We start from the raw sequence: 23,746 nt of genomic DNA, 5'->3' as shown, positions 1-23,746 counted from the left end.
TCTTTCCTGCCTCTAAAACTTAATGACTTTTAACGTTAATAAAATATAAAACAAGAGAGAAAATGTTGCTAACCTTCAGCACCTGTGCCTCTGTATTACCTTTGGCCCCTAAAAGGACCATAGCCAGAGCTGCAGAAACACTGACAGGTGAGAAGAAAACATTTGCTGTTGGATTGGTCTCATTAACCCTCCTGAAGAGATCGAGTGCAAATCTGCTGTTCGCATTACTCAGGCTCTCCATGGCTATAGCTGAAAAATAAAGCATTTGGTAAGGGCTCCAGGAAGCACTCCTGAAGGACCTAACGCGACTCGGTGAGTCACAAAGGCTGGATTCATCTGGGTGCATCTGGATGCAGAACCAGCAAAAAGTTCACTCTCAATTGACCTTAATAAAAAAAAAAAAAAAAAAAAAAAAAAGAAATGGAATCTGTCACGTTGAAAAAGCATTTTTTTCTCCCCTATTTGCATTTGTACACCCCACCCTTCCTCAGCACGCCAACTTTAAGGACACTATTTAACAACGTGAGAAGAGCTGCATGCCTCGGTAGCACAAATTACGCTGCAAAAAGGTGCCGAGCCCACCAGAGGCATACTCACGCTTACCTCCTGGGACGTGTACAGCACCGCTGCTTTCACCTGCTGGCTCTGCCGTGGCCAAGCTCGCACCGGGGCACAGAAGCACCTGAGCAGCCCCACGGGTGCAGGCGGGGAGCCTGGGACTGCTGTGAGCTGCTGAGAGCAGGAGCAACCCACAGAAGAGGTGCAGCTCCAGGGCGGGCACTGCACGGCCAGAGCCGTGACTCGTTTTAGCTACATCCCCACCAGGAGCCCTTAGGAAGCGGGGTGAAAGGTGTGAGGGCTGGGTCAGGTGTGAAAACGTGTTGAAAGGCAGGTGGTGGTACCGGTTGGTACTGTAACACCTTCCTGCTGGAGCAGGAAGACTTCTCCTTCTCTTTGATTTTAGATTTGGTGGTTTCTAGCTTCTCTCTTCTATCAGGTTTCACTTCGCCGTGAGCATGTTGTGCTCCTTCCCCCCCACATCCAGGGCAGCAGCGCTACCGCCCAGACCCAGCTACGTGGAAAAGCTCGAGCTGAAATCTGGGGATTTCTAGCCCAGGTTTTCTGTACAAATTCTAAAAAAAAAAAAAAAAAGAAAAAAAAAAAAAAAAAAGAAAATACTGCTTCAGCTGCCAGACAGTCATGATTTTATTTTATTTTATATTTTTTTAAGAAATAGCCTAGATAAAAGGCAGACGGAAAAGCGTACTTTTACTTTCACTTAACAGCACCACAAAGCGACCGTGCTTCAGTGGCGCCGAGTGTCTGCAGCCCACCAGCAGCACCATACAGGGCGAAGCAAAAATTCCTCTTTTCCTTCCGTTATGGCCCTGTGCCTGCAGAAAACACCCTGGGGTGGGGGCTGCCCCGTCCCCCTCCTGCTGCCTGCCCACCTACCTGCGCCGGAGCCCCGCTGTGGTCCAGCAGCCTCAGGGCGGGGAGAGAGCAAAGGCCAGGGCTGCAAGCAGCGATGTGCAGCCCACGCCTGCTGGTGGCTGCTGCTTCCCCCAGACACTAAATTATGGTTTCGTCCTCATCACCTGGCGTGGCTGATGCACTGTGCCCACCCTGACAAGCAAGCACCCTTTAAATGCACTCCAAGGTACATGCAGCACTAGTATCCTGGCCAGAAATGACTGCTTGGCTTCGGAGCCCCTGCCTTAAAAGCTCTTTATAATGAGTCCCAAGGCTGACCCCAAACTTCGCAGTAATCCCAGTCAGCACCTAGGGTCTGCAGCATTTGGCAAAGCCCATGGTAAGGAATGAATTCCTAATGTTAGGTGAAAGCTGATTGCCCTCCATCAAGCAGTAGTTGTTTTCTTCCTACTACAGGTGAAAAGAATTGTGTAACTTATGGTCACAAAAGAAAGGAACTCCCACGGCACTCACAAATTCATTTATTATTTCAGGAATAGCAAAACAAATCACTGTTAGTAAAGTCACTTCAGTTTTTGTCTTTGGCATTCAGTTAAAGTAAGAGGTTTAACAAACCATGAAGAGGAAAAATATATAGATAGAAAAAAATAAAACTTTAGCATTTAAATACCACAGAGGAACCATATGCTTTTTTATTACATTCTTTGTTAAAGGACTGATAAACTAGGTGATAGCTAATATACCCAGCTGTCACATAGTGGTAAGACAACAATCTTTACCCCATGAAAACTTGCAAGGTCACTTGTTACAGAGACATACTTTTATTCCCACTCTTGTATAAGAGATATCCAGTTATCATCCAAAAAACCAAATCTAGTCAGGATGCTTAACAACATATAAAAGGTTGCCAAAGCCTCCTTTCACCTCCCTTCACCTTTATGAAAGTGTTAAATGTTCTGGAAGAACGATAAAAGACAAAAAATACTGGGGATTGGAAAAAAAAAAACAGAACACACACAACAGGGAACACAGCATGAGATGTCTTCCAATCTGTCAAACAAAATCTACTTCTTCCTTTTCTATGAGATGTCACTATCTGATTACTGTCTGGTGGCCACAAAAAAGAAAGTGTGGTGGGAACTGTAAGCACAGATTCAAGTGTTCACTGAGCTTATTTCTTGTCAGTAAGAAGTTACAAAACTCTCTACTCAGGTGCACAGGATAGCAAACCTGTTTTAAACAGCAGCTGCTGTGTATGTCTAAGTGTCTCTGGTACTCTATTGAAGCCCAAATGAATGACCAGAGAAGCAGATTCAGGCACAGTTGAAAGAGGCAGTTAGTGCAAAAGAGTAATCCTATCCTAAAGGAACAAAGTTACTGTGTTAATGGCAGCACTTCTGTCGAGACATCTTTTTAGGGAGAGCAGTATCTGCCACAAAACAGAATGCTGGAAGTTTTGTTGTGCCGGATGAAGAAGAGGAATGGATGATCAGCAGTGAAATCTGGAACGATCATAGCACAGCGCATTAACATCACTCCTGCTGTGGCAGCTGCTGCTTCAGTGCCTTCTTCATTGACTTCCACAAAGGACTTGTGAACCACTTCGGAAAGCACTAGCTCGTTACCAGCTGAGATGGCTGAGAAGTTTGCCTTCCTTACGTCAAACGCATCAGGCATTCCCATGTTGCTCAAAAGAGGTTTGAGAGTGTAGTTTTCTTCCAATTTAAATCTGGGTAAAGACACTCTCACCTCTGTTATATCCATCATTTCTGGATTAATCCACTCTGTCAGCTTCTCAGATGTAAGTTCTCTTTCCAGCTAAAAAAAAAAAAAAACAACAAAAAACCAAGTTACATAATTAAAATAAGAAGAATCACAATTTTATGCAGGCATAAGTGATGATTACTCTGTTTATATAGTGTATAACATGCATCTTTTTCTGGAGCTTACAGGGTCTTAAGCCAAAATACAAGCTTTATTACCTACTAGAGACTATGGCTTCAGCTGAGATCAATCCTGTGTGCTCTCTGTGGTAGATACATTACTATGAGATAGTATCTCAAAGCTTACTTTTATAAAACACATTAGACTGTAAAAAACATTTTTACATATGAGAAGTAAAAGCACAGAAGAACTGACGACAAGGTCCCAAAGAAACCAAACCCAGTTCTTCCTTTTAACCAAAAGATCCTATTTCAGTATCTTCCAGCTGACAGGCTGGTGAAAAAGCCTGCTTACAACACACTTTGTAGTCAGTGTTAGAAAAACTTATTAATTGCTTGGCCAGAGCAAGAGGCAACCAAAACTTGTATCTCTACAACAGAAGAGACCACAGACTTCCCTGTGAGCATGCTTCTAAGTAGAGGGCCAGTGACAATGTGCCAGCTGTTCCGTAAGGAAGACCTATGGGACAAGCTATAGGAAGTCCATACTGGAAGTCATAATTGCTCCCCCAAATCTCTCATCCGCTGCTAGGGCTTCACCATAACCACAGCTAACTCCTGCTCCTGATGAAGGCTACATCTTCTTCCGGAGCCTCTGACTTCGGGGGCAGGTGAAAAGAATACATGCCACTTTGGGGGCAGGGAGATATGGGACGTATTTCAGCCAATCCTGAGCACCAGTGGTATCATAGCTTTGGGACTGAACTGCAGGTCCGCATGCAGTACCAAGCTCGCTTCCCTGGCCAGATACAAACTGTCTGGATTTAGCTCAACAGCTTACCTTTTCCAAGCCAGTAGATTCATCCTGGATTGCATCAGGGAGCAGGATGATCATGCTGAGTTCATTGCCAACATATGGGAGCTCAAGGACTTTGGTCTCCAGGTCTCCAATATAGGTCATTGGAAATTTATCTTTTTTGAACATCATCTGCACAGGTTTGGTCTCATTCTAAAATAAAGACATCAACGGTTACTACTGAGCTAGTACGCTGGTCTTAAAATACAAAGCAGGTAACCAGTTACTTAAAGCTTTTTAGAATTTGACTGTACAGAAACCTGAGCACACTGCAGTGTACAGCCTTGTCACTCTTCCATAAAGAGAAAGATAAAAATTAAATCTCAGGAATCCTTAATTTCTAATGGGGAAATATATGTGAAATTTGCTTTAAGGCAAAGAAGCAAGAACACGTATTTGTTCACTAAGCAGAGCTGGCAAGCAGCAGGACCTAGGTTCCTTGCTTTAAATTAATAAAAAATAATTTCCATTTAGGTATTTTCATTTCACTCCATGTGGCTCTAGGCACTATAACAAAACAACTGAAATATATTAATATGCTACTAAAATGCTAAGGCACTGAGAATATCGTTTTGAATTCTTAAAAGTCACAGGGGTAGTAAGAAGGTGTAAGATTTTTCTGTTTTATTTTTCACCATCTCCTTCCATTTACACATGGAGCATCAGCTACTTTTGCTTACATTTTCCTCCTTTTTAGTTAAATGTAATCACTTTTCCCCTTGCCTTCACAAGATAACCATGCAATGTGTTGCTTTTTTTTTTTTAAAAAAAAAAAAAAAAAGGAAAGTCCATTGAAACAATGCCCTTAGATTATGCCAGAAGTGATTTTGCAACAGCAATCAATGACGCATGAAAAGGATGAATAAGCAAAGAAAAGGCCACGCAGCATGCCAAAAATGATCCAGCAAGTCATAAGAAGTGCAAAAGTCAAAGATTTACTATCATAGGATTCTGAGAAGACTACTGGGATGTTAAAGTAACTCTAATCCTGGACAGACTGTAAAATAACTAGCTTAAAGCTTCAGGTTAGCACCTGGGATTTCCAACTGCTCATTTGAGCCTATTCACTGACTTCTGCAGACCATCAGCAGCAAGTCATTATCAGGATGAAATTATAAATTTAAGCCATTTGTTTGTAACAAGTGAAGAGGTTTGCAGTTGTTTGCATATCTAAAAGTGAGTTCCTTGTCTGAGCCAAGGCAGCATTACTCAATCTCACGGTTACTTGGAAAAAGTTGTATCTCAATCTCAAAGACTAGAGTCTTCAAAAACAAGCAAATAAAACTGTTTGCAAAGAAAAAGGTAATCTAAGAGCTAGGCTGGGCCTCACCCCCAGATACATCATTGGATCTGTCTTTGCAGAAGGGAGAGGAAAGAGCCCTAAGCAAATACATAAGCTTGGGCTTTGTTTCATCTCTGGGAGGAAACTGATGGCAAGCCTTCCTTCCAAACAGGAACCAAGTCAGTCTGGTGGTTTCTAAAATGCTACAGTATGTAAGTTGGGAGAGTAATATAATGCCCTATATGAGAAGTGGAGCAGTTTCAAGCATTTTTCGATACATTTCATCACTGTGAGAGTAACGGTTTGAAATCAAGCATGAGGGCTTTAATTTCACATAGTGCTTGTTTTAAGCAGGTGATTTCTTACAGAATTAACATTACCAGTTCATTTTCATCCTGGAGAAATACTTGCGGTACACTAAAAATCCTAGTAATTACACAAAACTTAACAGAAACTATAAAAGTTCTTTGCCTATCAAGGGGACAGGCAGTAAGAAGCTCCATGCAGCCAGGTAACACTGCCTGAATGATTTTTTTTCCTTCTAAGTTAGATGTATCATTGTATTGTCAGCATGTTAGTGCATCATACCTTGTTAATTTTAAATAGCCTCTCGTTTGTATTCTCTTTGTCAAACCTTTTTTCCCAGTTGCCTTTGAAATAGATGGCATTCACCAACACAAGTCTGGTCATTGAATCAATAATTCCCTCTGCCAGCAGGTCTTTAATTTTACCTTTAGGATACATTGAAAGAAAACACAATTATATACACGTCAATGTTAAAAATTATCACATAATATCCAACGTGTATTAATTACTGGTTAATTAAAGGAATTACGTACCAATCAGAGAGAGTTCAATAATTGTGATTTTTTTTTTTTTAAAGCATCACAATATGACATCTTGAAGTAGCTGTTTATGCAAGTCCTGACTGCCACTAAACACAGCAGGGAGCTCTGCAAAACACTCACCTTCAGTCTTTTCTTCTACCCAGCCATTTATTTGCTTTCTGGAATCCTCTGAAGCATTCTTGAAGTCAGTCTGTTCTAGTCCAGCGTGGTAGAATTTCTGACTTGATTCTACAAATGACTGCCAGAAACATTCAAAACAGCTTTTCACCACTATACTTTTACTGACATTCAGTCACAGATTATTTTTAAATACAGAGAAAAATTTATTCCCTCTCCTCCCCCAGCTTCACATAAAGCTGTTAATGTTTTGTATGACATTTCTATTAATTGTTGTATCACCTGTTGGAGCTAGCAATTATTTCCCCATTTAAGTCAAATGGCTTTTTATATGCTACAAAGTTCTACAGACTCAACTGAGAAACGATGTGCCTAAAATGTCTGTTCTTTTTGCTTGAGTGAGAAAACATGTTATAAGCTTGTCTCTACATAAACTTCATTGTCAGACTTCCCAGGCTAATGAAAACTTTTAGGGTAGAGGGGAAACAGATTTTTCTTAGAGAACAGAAAAATTCTCTCAGAGTTAAATAGTTAGATCTTTATTCACAGATGCAAAATTCAGAGTATAATCCACGTAATTCTAATCTGATATAGCAACAAAACTAACATTCTTCATTAAAAAACACCTGTAAATTAGGAAGTACTATAGTGACAACATAACAGCATTTGTTTTTCTGCAGAAGTTCTTAGACATAGAACTTCGTAACTCCCAGAAAAAAAAAACAAACAAAAAAACCCTAGATGAATACCTTTATTTCTAGGAAAGCACCTAAAGAACCATACATAACAGTACCTATTATTCTTATTTACATATTCTGATAAGGAAAATATTAAGTCATGTACCCCTTTTAGTATGTTCTCTGGATGACTTACTTATCAGAGAAAAGAAAGTCCAAATACTTTCCATGCTGGACAGCAGTAACAATTATTTTTCACCATATTTACATATGATCAAAGGAAAAGAGATTCATAAACCATTTGGCCCATAGCACCCCCAAAAAGAATGGATGATGAAATCCAGAAGATTTAGAGTCTGCTGGATTTTATAGTGCTTTGCATCAGTTATGCATTCAGATCACAGGGTCACCTAAAAGGATCTGCTCCACCTAGTTCAGAACCCAGTCTTCTGCATTAACTTTCAGGTTGGTAGGTCTCAACCTAGAAAAACTTTAATTTAATGTTTACTTACTGAGAGAAACTCAAATGTCTTCTCTCCATAAAGTCGGTTAGCAGTTCTGAGGATATATTTGGTGTCTGGATCGTTAATTTCAGAGAGAAGTGACTGATATCCATTGTGAGCATCCTCAGCTTTGTTCAGAGAAAGCACCTGTAGAAAGACAAATATCCTCAGTATAGTCCATGTCTTCTTTGAAGCAATTTCTTCACCACAACTGCGTTGTGGTGTGTTTTTTGTTGTTGTTTTTTTTAAATGAGTTTTGGGCTTAAACACTGTGACTTGAAAACAGGTTTTTCATCGTATCTCCTATTTGGAGTTCATCATTCAAGTCACATATGATGTACCCACTCAAAAGTTGTGCAAGTAATAAATAAGGTTGCAGAAAAGAGGGCAGCATTAGGTTCCTTCACTCCATCCGAGCATTAGAAGACCACTGAGTGGTTGAGGTTGGAAGGGACCTCTGGAGGCCATCTGGTCCAACCTCCCTGCTTTCTAAGGAATCCACCCAGTCCCCAAAGAAGTCTGAGTCTAGATACATCCTGCCTTTTCCTTAATGCTGCACAAAGTTCTTCTTGGAAAAATGGGTATTTATAATCCCTATCCTAGAAAACCTAGCAAAAACTCTGTTAAAATCCAGAGACCAAATGAACCTGAAGTTAAAACAAAGCAAAACTTTTTTTTTTTTTTTTTTTTTTTTAAGTGCCTGGCTACATGTTTGAAACATGTACAGTCTGATAGTCTGATAATAAGCCCGAAAAAAAGATGATAGAGGAAAAAAATATTTTATGTAGCTGGAGATTCACCTTTAGCTATACAAATATAAACCTACAAGAAAAAAAAATCCCAGATACCTCTTAATGACATATTAAGGAAGATTTCTATCTCCAAAACAAAACCCCCCACACAACATAAGAACAGGAACCTCTTAATCTGCCCCCCTAGTACACAAGCACAATAAAACACATGTACTGATTACATACATACCAAAGGATGACCTCTGCTCTCCAAGACCAGAATGATTATAACAATTTAACGTAAGTGGAGGCCACAGACTATAATACAGGTTTATTGTTCATATGTCTGTATTGTTCATCAAATTCAGTGCACTAAGTTTATAGAGACATACCTTTGCTATTTGGGCTTCAGTGTTACCTTTTGAACCCAGCAAAATCATAGACAAAGCAGAAGAAATACTAAAAGGAGAAAAGAATAGATTCTGTGCGCCGTTTTTCTCACTCAGCTGTCTTAAGAGGTCCAACGCAAAAGTGGTATTTGCTGCACTGAGGCTATCCATGATTCAGAGCCTAGTAGATAAAACACAAAAAGAAAAGAACGGCTCAAATTTATTTGAATGCAAACTGATAATCTATTTCTGTGTTTTACGTTTCCCAATATAAACGATTCACAAAATATCTTGGTTAGGGTATAATATTATGAAAAACTGGTTTGGTGGAATAAACGTCTTAAATCCCATACTAGGCACTAGGTGGATTTATTGCTTTTATATTTCAATCCAGCACTTGTAGTAGAGGGAACAATTCTCATTGGCATAATTGGGCTTATTCTCTGGCTAAATAATACTACATACATACTACTTTTGAGATATGCATTCATGACAGTAATTTGTTTAGCATTTGTTAGAACAACTCTCCTTTGACTCTGCAATGACAATTATTTGCTTTACAGAATAACCAATGCAAAATGACATTAAAATGGCAGAATTCCAAACTTACCTTCTCCAAGTCTGTGTATCTTCAGTAATACCTTTAGCGTACTTGTTTGTGCAAAAGCTGTATTCTATACCTAACAGCAAGCCTGGCAGAAGTCAGCTGACTGACTTGACCTACAAGATTCAAATGAAATTTATCTGCTCAGCATGACAGATTACTGCAATTTCCTGCTGCAGTACAAAGAAAAAAAAATCAAAGTCCACTGCAGCTTGGCTTTTATTGTCTACAACACGGAAATACGTGCGATAAAATAGACTGGTCATAGAGAACTTGATGGTACCTGCATGCTCCAACACATGCAACTCAATACATGTCAGACTTTACGTACATCAGCTGCACAGACTGATAACTGACATTAGATCACACACCTATAGAAGGAGCATTAAATGCCAGAAGTCTGGGTTAACCACAGTAAGTATCACCAGACTTTGTAAGGTATCAACTGATAGTAATTTGCATGTGCATATGTGTGTTTTTATTGTTATTGAGGCAGTGCCTAGTGTTGGTATGTTGCTACAAAATACAAAACCAACACCTAATCCATACTCCTGATTCGTCGAATCAAATAAATAGGACAAGTTTGTGTATGCATTCTTTTCCTTCTATAAAAATATCCTTGCTAGCAGCTTTACTACAGAAAACAACAGGAACTTTCTGGTCTCTCTCTTCTCCCACAAATGAAAAAAAAAAAAAAAAAAAAAGGAAAAAAACAACTTGGATTGAAACAATCCTCTGATTCTGCCTGAAACAGAAGTGATGTAACCACATGCGCTTTACAGCGTGTAGGAGGCACTCTGCATTTTCAGTTCACATTGGTTATTCCAGGGACCAGAAGTTTCGCTGTCAGACTGCCAGCAATGAAGTTTTCAGCCTGCAGGCACCAGAAGTTTGTGCAGGCTTTCCACGACAGGCAACCCTTTACAGACAAAAGGCTGCATCTCACACCCTTTGCCTCAAAATCTGTGCTTTTATCCAAACTGCAAGGAACAGCGCAACAGCTGTTCCTTGCAGTTTGTGCAACAGCAGGGCAAGCTTTAGTTATCCACACTCTCCCCACAGCTCAGGAACTGTAACATAACCCAACAAAGGGCTTTTGGAGACGATGCAGACAGGGTAAGGCACAAGAACACCCAAGAGACAAGCGCGCACTGCCTATTTCCACCAGCCTGCCACAAACCCCCTCACACACCATACCATTGACAGGCGGCTGGGCACACAGCACCGTGCCGGCAGCAGCGATTTTGGGGTGTCCTAACCCCAAATCGTGTCTCCTGCGCTTTGGGAAAGGCTGCTCTGAGCTGACAGGGCTCCCCAGGGCGCCCAGCCCCAGCAAGCTGCGGCTCTGGCCCGGCCACCGCCCTGTGGCCGCACCCCGGCGACACCACGGCACGGCCACCGGTACACAGCCGGCCGCCCAGCCGCAGCTCCCCGGCTGACACAGGCATCCATGAGGGGAAAGGAGCTTCGTGGAGGCGCCAAAAAATCCCCTTTTCCCCTCAAAAAAACAATCCAACGCACGCTGCCCGTAGCAAGCAGTACAGCGCAGCAGCCGCCCCACTCACCCAGCCGGCCGGCCACCGGCGTTTCCCCAGCCTCCGCTCCGCCCTTCCCCCGGAAGCCTTGCCCGGCCACGGGCCGCCCATCGCCGGGGAAAGGGGCTGGGGCTGGGGCTTGGCCCCTCCATGGCTGCCTCCATGGCCCCCTTCATGGCCACCTTCATGGTTGCTGCTGGGGGCTGCGCCGCTGCGCCCCTTCCCCGCTATGGCCGCGGGCGGGCGGCGGCCATTTTGGCCGCAGACCCCCTACATCTCCGCAGGCTTTGCCTTGCTACTTATTTCCTACCTTCTCTTCCCCTTCTCCTCGTATAACTGACAGAAAACACCATCAGGCTATGAGCATTATGCGATATTATTATTATTATTAATAATAACAAAGGCGTGCTGTTGCTGTAGCCAGAGGCTGAGCGTGGTTCTGGCACGCCCATAGCTCTAAGTGAGGCAAACAGCCCTTACAGGGGTGTGGTTTTTTGTAATTATTTTTCGAGGCAATCTGTGGAAGAATGTGTTGATGCAAAATTCAGAGATGACGAAGACTTAAGTCTGGGGGTGTGTGTAAGAAACAAGAGGGGCGGCTAGCTTTTTGGGGGGAGGGGTGCCCATAGCTGCAATGCAGGGACCTAATCAAGGGCTCAATGGGCTAATTATAGCAAGGTGGAAGTAAGTGCAGACCACATCTGAATCAGGATGTAGTCATGAGGGCGAGGACTGGGCCTCACGTTTGCATGCACTACAGTGAGGGAAAGGGGGATGGCAATGCCACGGCTGATAGTGGCTGAGGGACAGAGCTACCCCAGCAGGCTAATCTGAGTGCTAACCAGGGTTGCTCGGTCAACACGAGGCATTGCGTGCTCCCCTAGACACTGTCATGGCTATCATTTTGGTGTAGGAGAAGCAAAAGGAGAAGCTTTGCTTCAGGCTGTGGGGTGCGTGGTCTGGTAGAGGAAGTCCAGGTCCAGGTATCCCTCCAGCTGCAGCAGAAGTATCAGGTTTTACCCCGAGTTGGCAAACCACTATCTGCTGCTCTGCAGGGCAGGGAGTAATGCTGACTAGGGTGAGCAGAATCTGCCAAAGAAGAGGATGGTTTGGGACTTGTTGTGTCTAATAAAGAAGAGGAAGGGGTGGTCAGCTTTAAAAGTTGCTTTAGGTGTTCTTGTTCTCATCACCAGGACACCTGTGGCAGCTGCTGCCTCAGTACCTTCTTCATTGACCTCCACGAAAGCTTTGTGAATAACTTTTGAGATGAAGAGGTCCTTCTTCACTGACATCCCTGTGAAATCAGCCTGAACTGGATCAAAAGCGTTTCGTATGCCCATGCTGCTCAAAGTGGATTTAAGATCATAATTTTCTTCCAGCTTCAGTTTGGGCAGGTACAGTTCTACTTCAGCTTTCATCATATAGTCTGAGTTGGACCATTCAGCCAGTTTCTCGTAGGTCAGCTCTCTTTCCACCTGCAATGAATTTGGGAAGAAAATAGTCATAATGCAAAGGACAAAGAGAAGACATGCACACCAGGGTGTAACACTCATCAAGATGTAAAATAAAGTCCAGCTACCAGCTGTGTACGCAGCTGGGATGCTCTCTGTATTCTTAGGACGTGATCCTGCAAAGTGCTGCGTGACGTACAGTCTTGTCTGTTTCCTTAAAGGTGGTAAGGTGTAGCAGTGAACCTGCAGAATAGTTCCTTATTTTTTACGGATGTGAAAAGCACTACTTTTTTACGATGTCATGGTGATACTAATAGGCTCTTGGTATATTCTCTTGGTGCTAAGTAAGTAGGATGCATGGGACCTTGGGTACAAATAAAAATGTTTGCTCTGATCTCTTTAGAGTCTGAAACCGATCCTGGCATGACCATGAGTGGCTGCTGATACCTAGTGGGTCAGGATGGTCAGTGCTTAGTTTGAGAATCCTCACCACAAAGTATCAGGTGCAAATCCGGACTGCAAATGACATAAAATGATTAATGCAGTTTTCAGAAGAAGATTAATTCTATGGCATGATGTTTCAGATCTGTTTTTCCCTTTCCTTGTTCTGCTATTCTGGCAATAGAAAAGAGGATACAAAATAGGCTAAGACAGTAGTGTGGACATACTTTTTTAGGTGTATCAAGTATAATATTATGTTCACATCATTAACAGATGCCCTGAATCCTAGGCTGAGAAATCATTGTATTATAGCTTATGAAACAAATTATATACACAGCAAATCCCTTTCTGCCATAATTTTGAAGCTCATTCTTCCTCGCTATTTTCATCTGTTTCCATTAATGTCTCATAGTGTATGTGATGCAACAGTATGTCAATTTTACCAGCTCCAGACCAGTAGTGTTGTCACTGATGTCATCTGGTAGGAGAATGAACATGCTGACTTCATTTTCCACATACGGCAGCTCAATGACTTGGAATTTCATGGTTGTCTCTTGAAAGATTAAAAATGTATCTCTCAGAAACATCATCTGTACTGGCTTAGTCCTGGTCTGTGAAACAATTAAGACATAAAAAATCAGGAGTACTACTTCATTCCTTAGAAGTAATGAAGATTACTTGCTTCTTTGAACTGAAAGCAAAGATTTGGAAACAAGTGTAAGACTCAGCAACATCTGAATATTTTTCCAGTACCGTTTCCTTCACACAGTATCACATACACCCCTGTTCCAAAATCAATGGAATCTTTGAAAAAAAATCCATATAGACACATATACTACCAACCTGCTAACTTAATTACATGTAATGTATTTCTCACTCTAAAAACAAGGAGTGAGCTTTGATAAGCAAATAATTACTCTGTATTTCAGGTTTCCTCACAGACTGTACACTGTTGGAGTGAATATGTTGATTGAGGGTAAGGGGTGAAATGCTGACTTCCTTTCCTTGGATGCCATCAACTCTTTTGCATACTCCCAAACAATACTGATTTTCTTAATTTGCCTCTAAACTATATCTGTGATCTGTGCTGGATATTCCTCTTCCTCAAACCACAGAGGGTTTGATTAGCAAATGGAATAAAATTACCCAGCAATTTTCTGCATTCCCAAGCTGTGATTATGTTCACAGACCTTTGCTGATACATCCACTCTCTCCTTTCCATTGTTACACAAGTGCAAAAGTTCATCTGTTTGCAGGCTTTTCTATCAGATACGCTGTGAATTAAACCCTCTGTGCGCTGTGTACCATGAGTAATCCTAAAACCACATGTGTAGTGTAGTAGCTATCAGATACACAGCCACAGTATCGACACGATTGCTTCAAATCACCTGGTATACAAAAGATATTTGCACTCATAATCTATGTCAAACAAGGTATGTGTTTCGACTGACAAATCCTTTTGCTCACCTTTGACATAATCCAGAAATACTCATGCATGAGCTACCGTGAATTGTCAGTGCATGAATGTTTAAACAGTTAGCTCAATCATATCCTCAGCGTATACCAAACACATCGTCCACACACGCTTGGCTAAAATGTTGAACCCTCATGAAACTTCCACATCAGGTTTTGCGCAACCGCAAGGGTACATTAGGAAAGAACAGTTGGTTCAGATTGCTTGAACTCAGATTACAGACTATCTGTCTCAAAAGCATAAAAGAGACCTAGGTGTCTAAACACTGCTCTCCGAAGTAGCTCAGTCCCTTTTGAAAATGGCACCTCAACACTTAACAGAAATTTCTTCTTATGCTTAAGTTACTTAACTATAGTGTTTTGGCAGCAAGGAGCTACTGATTAGAGAGAAAATCTTATTCTCATGCATCTCTGTAAATAATTCTGACTTCTTTTTACAATTGCTCTTCTCACTGCATTTATACCATGTGCCTATCTACAGGTAGAGTTGCAGTGGCGTATGAAATGCAGGTGAAATATTTAGAGGTTTGTCGCTCTTCAGTAATAGATAGATTGAAGGAATTTACCTTGCTTAATCTGAATGGTGTCTCAGAAGTATCTTTTTCAGGAAATCTCTTTTCCCAGTTTCCTTTGAAATAAATGGCATTTACTAAGACCAGTATGGTGTGAGAATCAAGAGATCCTGCAGGCAGCAGATTCTGGATCTTCCCTTCAAAATCAGACAAATACGACTGTTATTTCAGTATGACAGTGTGAATTACCAGTTTTAGTTGTGCTTTCTCTGTGCCTATGTATTTAACAAAAGTGCACCTGGGAGACTTTTTTCCTGTACATTTTTCATAGTACACATATGGTAAAAAGTATCTTATTTTTAAATCTATTAACAGCAGTTTTTATAGTAGCTGACATTGGAAATTGGTTAAAGTTTGGACATTCTGTGAAGCTGGTTGCATGCAGCTTAAAACATTCAGAAGAGAAGACTTCATTAATCAGGGTGGAGCCATTCAGTATCTATTTCTGCCTCCAATGAACAGAAATAATTCAGAGGTGGCCATGGCTGGAAGGATGAAAGGAAGGATCTTGTAAAGAGCAGCAGTTAGGTTTGGAGGGAGCCATTCTTCAAGCCATTTAACTGCACTTTGCTTGTCACCTCCCCTGAGTTTCCATCTCTTATGGATCCCTGGCTGCAGGAGAAATACAAGTGGAAATGCAAATAGTTTGAAAATGGGAAAAGAAAAAGCCATTAGAGTGGTACTTAACTTACTCTCTGTTTCATTTTCAACCCAGGAATTGATCTGTGCTCTGGCTTGTTCCGCAGCTGTCTTAAAGTTTACAGCTTGTGGTTTTACTTTGTAATACCTTGTGATGAGTTCTAAGTATTTCTGAAAGATAAAATTGGAAAATGAATACTTATGTAGTAAAATTTAAGCTACAAAAGTTGTGGAAATAATCACTTCAACAGGTTATACAATCTGCTAATACACAGTTGGTGAAAATATGTTTAATTTGAAATTAGATAACCCTTAAAATAAGGTCTGATACATTCTGTGCTAAATATTAATTAAGGATGGATCAAAATTCAGTACTTCTGTCTCATGGAGAGTGATAAGTCATGTTTTTGTACTTGAAATTCAAAATGGAAATTTGTAATTTTGAAATGTCAAATGAAATAAACATTCTTCACCTTTTTTATCATTGTTATTTCTCAGAATGACCTTTTCATATCATTGAAGTATTTTCTGCTTTGTGATGTAGAGTTCAGTACAAGAGGGAAGAGTAGCCTCATACAAAGTTAAAACAACATTTTTAGATTTACTTCAGACTCAAGGAACCTGCCAAGAGTTTGTGAGGACAATAGAGGGTCAGGCATAAAAGGAATGTTCTGGTAGGATAACATTGTGGCAGAAAACTAGAATTGACTTTTACATTGCTGTCTTTTCTGAGACAGTTCAGGGAGATTCCCAGCAGGAAATTCTCTAATTAGTCTTAAAGGGTAGATACATGAGATTGTGGAGAAAATGAGCAATATGCATTCATCAGGATTTATTTAGTTTAATGACTGAGTAATTGCTAATTACTCAGGAGGTGGAAGCAAACTCCAAGATCAAAGAACCGTAATCTCATTTAAAACCACCTTCCAAGAAACTGGATGATGATTAATGCAATGTCAGTTCTTAAAAGGATGTCAAAGATACAGGGAACTGCAAACTCATGAGCCCACAGGGCACATGAATAAATAGGTTTAGCGGGCATGTGGATAAGCATGATGTATCGGATCAGCATTTTGTAATGGGAAGTTCTACATTACAAATCTGTTGGAGTTTTTTTGAAGGTGTCAGAAAGCCTGTGGGTAAGAAGGTTAAGCCATGACAGCCTAATTGGATTAAAAAAAAGCATTTCAGAAGACTTCCCACCAAAGGCTTTTGAAGAAGCTGAGTATCCATGGGACTACAGAGAAAGATCTCATCCATTTAAAAGAATGGAAACCAACAGGAGGAGGAAATAGTGTTCATGGTAAATGAATATTGCTATTGGAGCTCTATAGGGATAAGTGATGAGATCTGTGCTAAAATATTTAATTTATAGAACATAGATTTAAATATTTGCATTCCAATATACACATTGAAACATCTGTAAATCATGCAGTGGAGGGTAGTATATAGAGCATGATTACACTTCAGGAATGAGGTGTTGAAGCTGTAATGGACAGTTATGTGAAAAATACTTGCCTAGTAATGGTCAAAAAGGCAAATATAACTTGAAGACTTAGAAAGAAAGAAGTAATAAAAGGACAAACATTAATATGCTGCTCTGTAAAGCCATGGTGTGCCTATGGTTTGAATTCTCTGTGCAGTTCTGGCCTCCCCATCTCAGAAATGCTGGAGTATAAGTACCACTGACAAGGGGAACAAGGATGACCAGGGATACAGAGAAGCTTCCTTTAGAGGAAAAACAAACCAACAGCGATGCTAACAAGAAGCAGGCTGAAAAGAGACAAGGTGGACCTCTTGTCCATGTAAGACTAGCCCAGTATGGCTGTCCTCACCTTCTTACTAGAACCGCAGTGCTATCGTTTGGAAAATTTTGATTTCCTTTATTATTAATACCTTTTAAACTCAGAATATTTGTTAAGCAAAAATGTTCAACTCACCGGCAGTAATGGGTAGGTCTTCTCTTCAAACAGTTGGTTGGCACTTTTCAGCAAGTAGGTGTTTCTGGGCTTCTTGATGGCAGACAGGAGCTCTTTGAAGCCTGCATGGATGTCTTCAGCTTCCTCATGCTCAGGACCCTTGGAAAGAGACATCAATTAGTATGGAAATATTTTTTCTCTCTGGAGCATTGCACCTTCCGTGGTCATTTGAAAAGCCTCAGGTCATTTTAATTTAAAAGGAATGCCAAGGGCTGGAGCTCTTTTTTGAGTATCTAGCATATTTGCAGCACTACATACAACTGGACAAATTGTTTCTGTCTGTGGGGTGAAGGTTTGATTCTGCAGAGCTGCCTAGACCTTTGGGGTCATCTGCTGATGGTGCAGCCAGGAGGTTGGATCATCTGTTTTCAGTCATAGGCCTAATTTTGAGTATCACGAGGACCGTTAAGGCAGCCTTGCAGCTTTTGAGCTTTTTGAGCTTTTGACAATGGGAATCTATGCAACTGGTGCACGGTGACTTAACCTTAGGTTGGTGAGGCGGCATTCCTTGCTCTGGTCTTCTTTCACTCGTGCTGAGACATGGGCTTCTAGGAAGGACACACGGAAAAGAACTTGGTGATCAGAGGATAGAAGAGGTTGAGTTTTGCAAAGGAATGGGGACAGGCTGAAGAGGTAACAGAGAGAGATGTCTGGAGGACCGCATCAGGCAGACCTTGCTACAACTTAGAAAGTCAGTGAATTACTAAAATGAATGCAGACATAATGATTTATCCTGAGGATTCATCCTGGGCCAGCTAAAAGGAGAATGATATTTATTCCTCTGAGTCTTTTGTTGTAATACATACCATTTCTCTGTTCTTTGGTCTCCCCAGAGAAGGCCTTGTTGTCTCAGAAGAATCTTCTTCTCTTCCAGTCTGGTTAAAATGAAGCACCTGTGACAATGACAAATTTTCATAAAGACAGCTTGTTTTAAGAAGATAAATGTGCTCAAGTATATGTATTTGTATTAATTTTCTACTTAGGAAAATTCACCGGTCATGCACAATATTAGTTAGTCTACTGAAGTTAATGAGGACAAGACCTTACTCTCGATTATACTCTATAATTATATCATAATTATATCTATTTTAGTCATATTTACTACTTAATAACAGAGCAATATCATGGCTCAGACATGAATTTATTTGGAACAATGGTCAATTCTTGCTTAGTTATGTGGAATTTATTTTCAGATCGTGACTAAGCAGAACAAACAACATAGTGCAGTTCAGAGTCTTACTACTGGGATGCCAATGTAAAACTCTAAAGTTAACGTATGTACATAAATAAAATAATGTATGTACATAAATAAAACAGTACAAGACCAACAAGTTCTGTAAAAGTGATCATGAGATCATTTTTTCGCTGCTAGTGTGTCCCCATTATGCATGGGAGAAACATTACCTGATTTGTGGGCTAACCGTGTTACAAGCAAAGACATTTGTACTGCTCCTGTGCAGTCAGGCTTGGAATCAGGAGAGCTCGCTGGTTTGGGTGTGCAGAATGAGAACACAGATACACCACTTTCAGGAACACCTGGGGTCTAGAAGCAGTGATAGTATCTCTGGCTTTCCTTTCTCTGTAGTGTCTTAGTTGCATATTAATTTTGTTAATAAAGATGTCTCTTTATTACTACTTGAGCACAACGTCAGGTGAATTATTCTCTTCAAGGGCAATTTAAATAGAAGGTAGATTTCCCAACAAGACTGCAGTAGTCTCTAATGTCAATAACTTCCCTCTGGCAACTGTTAAGTGTAAGCTAAATGTAGGAGTAGTAGTAGAGCAGGGAGCTCTTGGAAATAAACTGGAAGACAAATGACCTGCAGGACTGCAGGCAGCGTGAATGAGATTATTTCTTGTACCCAACACGATGACAAATCACTGTTTTCCCCATGTTGCTCCTTTCTGTTTCACATAGGCAGGTGGGTAATGCAATTCATGTGGGAACCAGCTTTAATACTGCTAATTTCACAGCTTACCTTAGCCATCTGTGCTGCAGTGTCACCTTTTGCACCCAGATAGACCATGGCAAGAGCAGTTGCAATACTCCAAGGAGCAAAGAAAATATTCTGGCCTTTGGAAGTTTCATTCAGCTTTTTGTAAAGGTCCAGAGCAAAGCTGTTGGTTGACGCTGAGAAAGACTCCATCGATACAGCCTAAGGTAAATGATTGGCAGACAGAGGTGATGACTGCTTCTTTATGATTAAAAATAATAATAAGAAGAAAATAAAAAATAAACACAAAAAATAATAAAAAGTTAATGGTCAAAATACTGCACAGATACCAAATACAGTCAGAGAGCAGGTCTCTTTTCAAGACCTGCATTATTTCTCCCTTTCCCGTCACTCCTAAATATTTATAGTCTTGTTTCAACCCTTTTACTTAGCCATCATCAGATAAGCACTATTTTAGCTAGGAATGTTTTCACAACCGAAAATATTAAAAAAATAATAAGAAAGCATTTGCTTAAGTTTCATATAATTATTCTTTGGTTCTGATGTTGTGAAACAGAAGCATTTCCCACTGTGCTTCTTTGAGCTCTTCTCCTTATTTCTTTAAACTTCCTTAACTGTTATTTTCCACTGAAAGAAACGTAGTGAATTCATGCAATTCCTTACTCGTATCTAAAAGGCTTCTAGAGATCTGTACATTGTTAAATGTTCTTTGTAGAGATAGATCTATGTTTGGTACCTGTAGCTGGATTTGTTAATTACTATTTTTCAAGTAAACTCCTGTATCTTACAATCCCAGAAATTCAGAAATTTCCATTGTCTTCAACAGTATGAGGACTGCTCATACCAAAGACAGTGCACAGTTGCATCAGGTGCAAGACTAAGCATTAGATCAACAAAAACAATGGAACATTTTAGTCCATCTTCACCCACAATTTACATGCTTAAATCAAAACCAGCAGTCCTTAAAGACAGTTGCCATGCAGTGTTAGAGATACCTGGAGCCTCCAGGATCCTTGAATTTGGATTTCAAAGCTTCCCAAGGCTCCAAAACAGCTTCCAAGCCTTCTCAGGAGTGCTTCAGAGGTGGACACCCTGCAGCCTTGCTCATACCTTGTCCTAAAAATGCTGAGATATCTCTTACCGCTGTGCCTGGAGGAGCTGATCAACTAGATACTCTCAGAGCATATCTAGGGAACAGGGCTGGGATGAATGTTTTTGCCTGAAGAATTTCAAACCAATCTCTCTGCTATTTCCAGTGTGTGCCTGAACTGAATGTGCATGCAGCAATCAGACATTTCTCAGGCTTGAGAGAGAGAACAAGTGCAGGTTTGTGTGAAGTTCATCAATCTACTAGACAGTTTGGTCATCTGGGAAAGAAAAAATCTGGATGCCTGATCCAGTAGCTTTTTTTATATGAATGAAGCAGAGGCTTGAGCCAATACACCCAATACTGTGTTACAGAGTCATGCTGTCATGTGTCTCTAAGAGAGCATTCTGTCCTTCAGTCTATACTCCCCTGATCCTAAACCAACTCATAGCCTGGTGATTAAGGTAGGCACCCTGCCTACTGTGAGGAAACTTTCTGCCCTCTCAGGCTGCACAGGTTTTGCACAGTCTGGGTTTGCATCCTGATCACTGCGCCCTTTGCATGGTGTTTTCCAAAGCGCTGCAGTTTGTACTAAAAAACGAACAGCCCCTACCCCTGCATGACATTTATGCCATCATTTAACTGCTCAGTTCCAAAGAATTTATACAAATTTTTAAGACTTCCAAAATAAAGCTGGTTATATAGATACGAATGTTTACACTACCTGAATCCTGTGAGAGAGGGAAGAGTTAAGATGTCTTCAGTCAGGATCTGTTGGTGGTATGTGAGGCAATGAATACTTTTGGAAATGTAGAAATGGTTGCACCTCCCTTTTCTTCCCTACATCCTCCTCTTGTATTAACGTGCCCGTTCCCTCATTTATTCCCGTTTCTTCTCTCCATCACCAGCTTGCAGAATTTACAGAGAAGGACAGAAGGAGGGTGAGGTTCAAAACCACTGTTACTTGATTTGCATCCTGAAACATGAAGGCCAGTATGCCTTTCTCCCAGTGGTGTCTGGCCTGCAAAACTATGGGAATTGCAGAAGGGAATAGAGACACACTGCATTGATAAGGGACACGCTGAAATAATTTTATAGCTTCCTTTTCTTCTTACTCTGCGAAATTGTGAAATTAATATAAACTAATCTAAAAGATTTGACTGAAATGGAGTACTGAAGTAGGTTGTTATTGCTGTTGTCAGATGGCAAAGTGTGACTGTTGTCAAATTTCAGAGGAGAAAGGTTTGAATACTTGTGTCTGTCAGGTCACATAAAACCCTTATTTTGTGATGTTTTACACTTGTCCTCTTATGTCTCAGAAATCAGATCCTCAAGGGAGCTCAGAAAGTGCTACCACAGTCACCTAAAATAAATGATGAGGTGTAAGTGAACACTGGGGTCACTTGAACTGTTGGATGGTGCTTTAACAGAACGTGGCTCCTAGAAGAGGAGGTGAAGGTGGTTTAGATAACTAAAGGCCCTGCACCATACCAAGCTCCTTATTCCTCTGTTACAAATGAAGGGTGTTTGGATCATCCACAAAAAACTGCTTGGAAGCTCTGCTTGTAATGACTTGTTTTACTGAAGCTGTTTGTTGTATTGGAGTAGAGAGTGAAAACAGCAAAATGTGTAAAGTCAGAGATCAGTAGAGATGTAATACAAGGCAGTTATCTGTATACAAATATTTTACTTTAACCAACGTAATTAGCAATTCCAGTTTTCCTCTGCTCTTATCTGTGTGGCTTAGATTAACTGCATTGATCCATTTCCTTCGCGATTGTTATTTATCTGTTGTGCTACATGTGTGGTTACTTAGGAGTGCTCCCTGCCCACAAGTATGACAAATGCAGAACAAACAGATTACCAGCATGCGGTCAACCTGTATGGAAAAATCATCAGTATAAAGAGTTCAAACGCATATTTAGAACTAGAAATACAATTTTGTGTTTATATCCACTTTGAATCTGACTGATATGTATGCCATACAAGGTTTCAGGAGCGATACATGTGCCTCTCTTTTTTTTATATTTTATTTCTAAGTGTCTGCATTTTTCATAGGAATATCCATCTTGTTTTCTTTCTTCAGAAATATAGCAGACACTATTATGTTTAGTTATGTGCTTAAGAAATGTTCTTGCTACATATCTGAAACTGCTGTTACCTATTTTTTAGCTAAATGTATAGGAGAAGGAAAAAAAAAAACAAAAACCTGTTAGTGATGATAATTACTGTACTACACGCTACAAAGATTGGTCAAAAATACAGGAAGATTAAGAAAGGTTGCCCAAATTGTGTAGACACCCTTTGTGGTATCCACTGCAAGATCCTGTTAAGTAAGAGAGAGCAGAGTTTCCAAGGGGAGCAAACACATGAAAGAGGAGGTGCTCTTGGTTTTGCCATGCCACGTAGAGGAAATAGTGACTTGCTGCAAACAATGCTGGAAACAGTGTTTTGCAGTATCAAACTCCTGACCTGTTGTCTGCAAATACATCGGCCTCTGACAAATGGTCATAAGAAGTCTTCTGATAAAACTAGTCATTTTCCTCAGGCAATCCGATGAAGTGATTTTGGACTTTTTGAAGCCATCTTTCATCCCCAGCTTGCTCAATGTGGATGTGAGGTTGCATCTTTCTACCTGTAATTGGCTTACTCAGTAATTTGAGTGGACTCTTTGGGCATTTTTTTTTTTTTTTTTTTTTTTTTTTTACAATCAGTTCTCTTGTGGTTGCATCTGTTTAAAAGCAGCACAATTTAAAATCAGTCCTAGACTAAGTCTGGTTATGTTTTGTTGTTGTTGTTGTTGTTTTAACACTGTGGGAAATCCCATTCAACTGGTGGAGATACTCAAAACCCAACTGGACACAGTCCTGACCCCACCTGAGCAGGGGAGTTGGACCAGATGACCTCAGGTGGTCACTTCTAGCCTGAACGATTCTGTAAGGGTTAGCCTCAACTGAGGGCCAGACCCTGGTTACCATGAAAGCAGTACAGAGAGTCACAAAAAAAACTCTTCCAACTCCCCTTTTCCCCTTTACTTGTGGTATGAGTGAGGGGATGCACAACATTCAGCATGGAAGGACCTTTTATTGGGTTTGGCATGGGACTCTTCCCATCTTTCTTTGGGCAACTTCTGCTATTACACAGCATGACTCTGCAAACAGGGTTAGTCTAAGATAAGTTTAGTCTTTCCCAGTAACTTTTTATTGTTGAATACACACAGCATAGACCTTGAACTAATATGCCATAAGGCCAAGAATTAATATGCTTACCACTCTGAGGAGCCTTTGCTG

General features: G+C 40.7%; 2 protein-coding genes across 4 annotated transcripts in view; both read right to left on the bottom strand.

Annotated features, from left to right (window-relative positions):
* LOC311206362 (heterochromatin-associated protein MENT-like) overlaps positions 1–21,224 on the bottom strand; it is a gene marked incomplete at its 3' end in the record, with an annotated part of 28,477 nt that extends 7,253 nt beyond the window's left edge. Inside the window, exons 1-9 of the mRNA XM_084281642.1 lie at positions 21,181–21,224; positions 19,394–19,609; positions 18,221–18,307; positions 17,376–17,513; positions 15,489–15,606; positions 14,791–14,933; positions 13,195–13,362; positions 11,953–12,334; positions 11,170–11,195 (exon numbers count right to left, since the gene is read on the bottom strand). Coding sequence (XP_084137768.1) covers positions 11,170–11,195; positions 11,953–12,334; positions 13,195–13,362; positions 14,791–14,933; positions 15,489–15,606; positions 17,376–17,513; positions 18,221–18,307; positions 19,394–19,561 — 1,230 coding nt within the window. The 5' untranslated portion in view covers positions 19,562–19,609; positions 21,181–21,224. The remainder of the gene's footprint in view (positions 1–11,169; positions 11,196–11,952; positions 12,335–13,194; positions 13,363–14,790; positions 14,934–15,488; positions 15,607–17,375; positions 17,514–18,220; positions 18,308–19,393; positions 19,610–21,180) is intronic.
* Positions 1,940–10,936, bottom strand: LOC311207226 (serpin B6-like). Of its 3 annotated transcripts, none has more exons than XM_084283153.1 (8): positions 10,890–10,931; positions 9,331–9,440; positions 8,724–8,901; positions 7,610–7,747; positions 6,424–6,541; positions 6,044–6,186; positions 4,159–4,326; positions 1,940–3,252 (listed from the first exon to the last, which is right to left on the bottom strand). In XM_084283153.1, exons 3-8 carry the CDS (start codon positions 8,889–8,891, stop codon positions 2,848–2,850), a joined length of 1,140 nt encoding a protein of 379 aa, XP_084139279.1. In that variant the 5' UTR covers positions 8,892–8,901; positions 9,331–9,440; positions 10,890–10,931; the 3' UTR covers positions 1,940–2,847. The 3 variants fall into 3 exon arrangements, with proteins under 3 accessions (XP_084139279.1, XP_084139280.1, XP_084139281.1); XM_084283154.1 differs by lacking the exon at positions 10,890–10,931 and adding an exon at positions 10,522–10,538; XM_084283155.1 differs by lacking the exon at positions 9,331–9,440 and having other exon boundaries at positions 10,890–10,936.
* Positions 21,225–23,746: the final 2,522 nt, after the last annotated feature.

This window comes from Netta rufina (genome assembly GCF_964035555.1).
Source record: "Netta rufina genome assembly, chromosome: 2".
In the NCBI taxonomy this organism is placed as follows: Eukaryota; Metazoa; Chordata; class Aves; order Anseriformes; family Anatidae; genus Netta; species Netta rufina.
Note: the sequence above shows the minus strand (reverse complement) of the source record. Positions and strands in the feature narration are given on the sequence as shown.

Excerpts from the sequence above, each read along its gene's own strand:
- LOC311207226 (XM_084283155.1), bottom strand. The coding sequence starts at position 8,891 with ATGGATAGCCTCAGTGCAGCAAATACCACTTTTGCGTTGGACCTCTTA. Across the intron at positions 7,748-8,723 it reads CTGAAGCCCAAATAGCAAAG|GTGCTTTCTCTGAACAAAGC; the intron begins GTATGTCTCTAT and ends GTCTTTCTACAG. Across the intron at positions 6,187-6,423 it reads GGTAGAAGAAAAGACTGAAG|GTAAAATTAAAGACCTGCTG; the intron begins GTGAGTGTTTTG and ends TGTATCCTAAAG.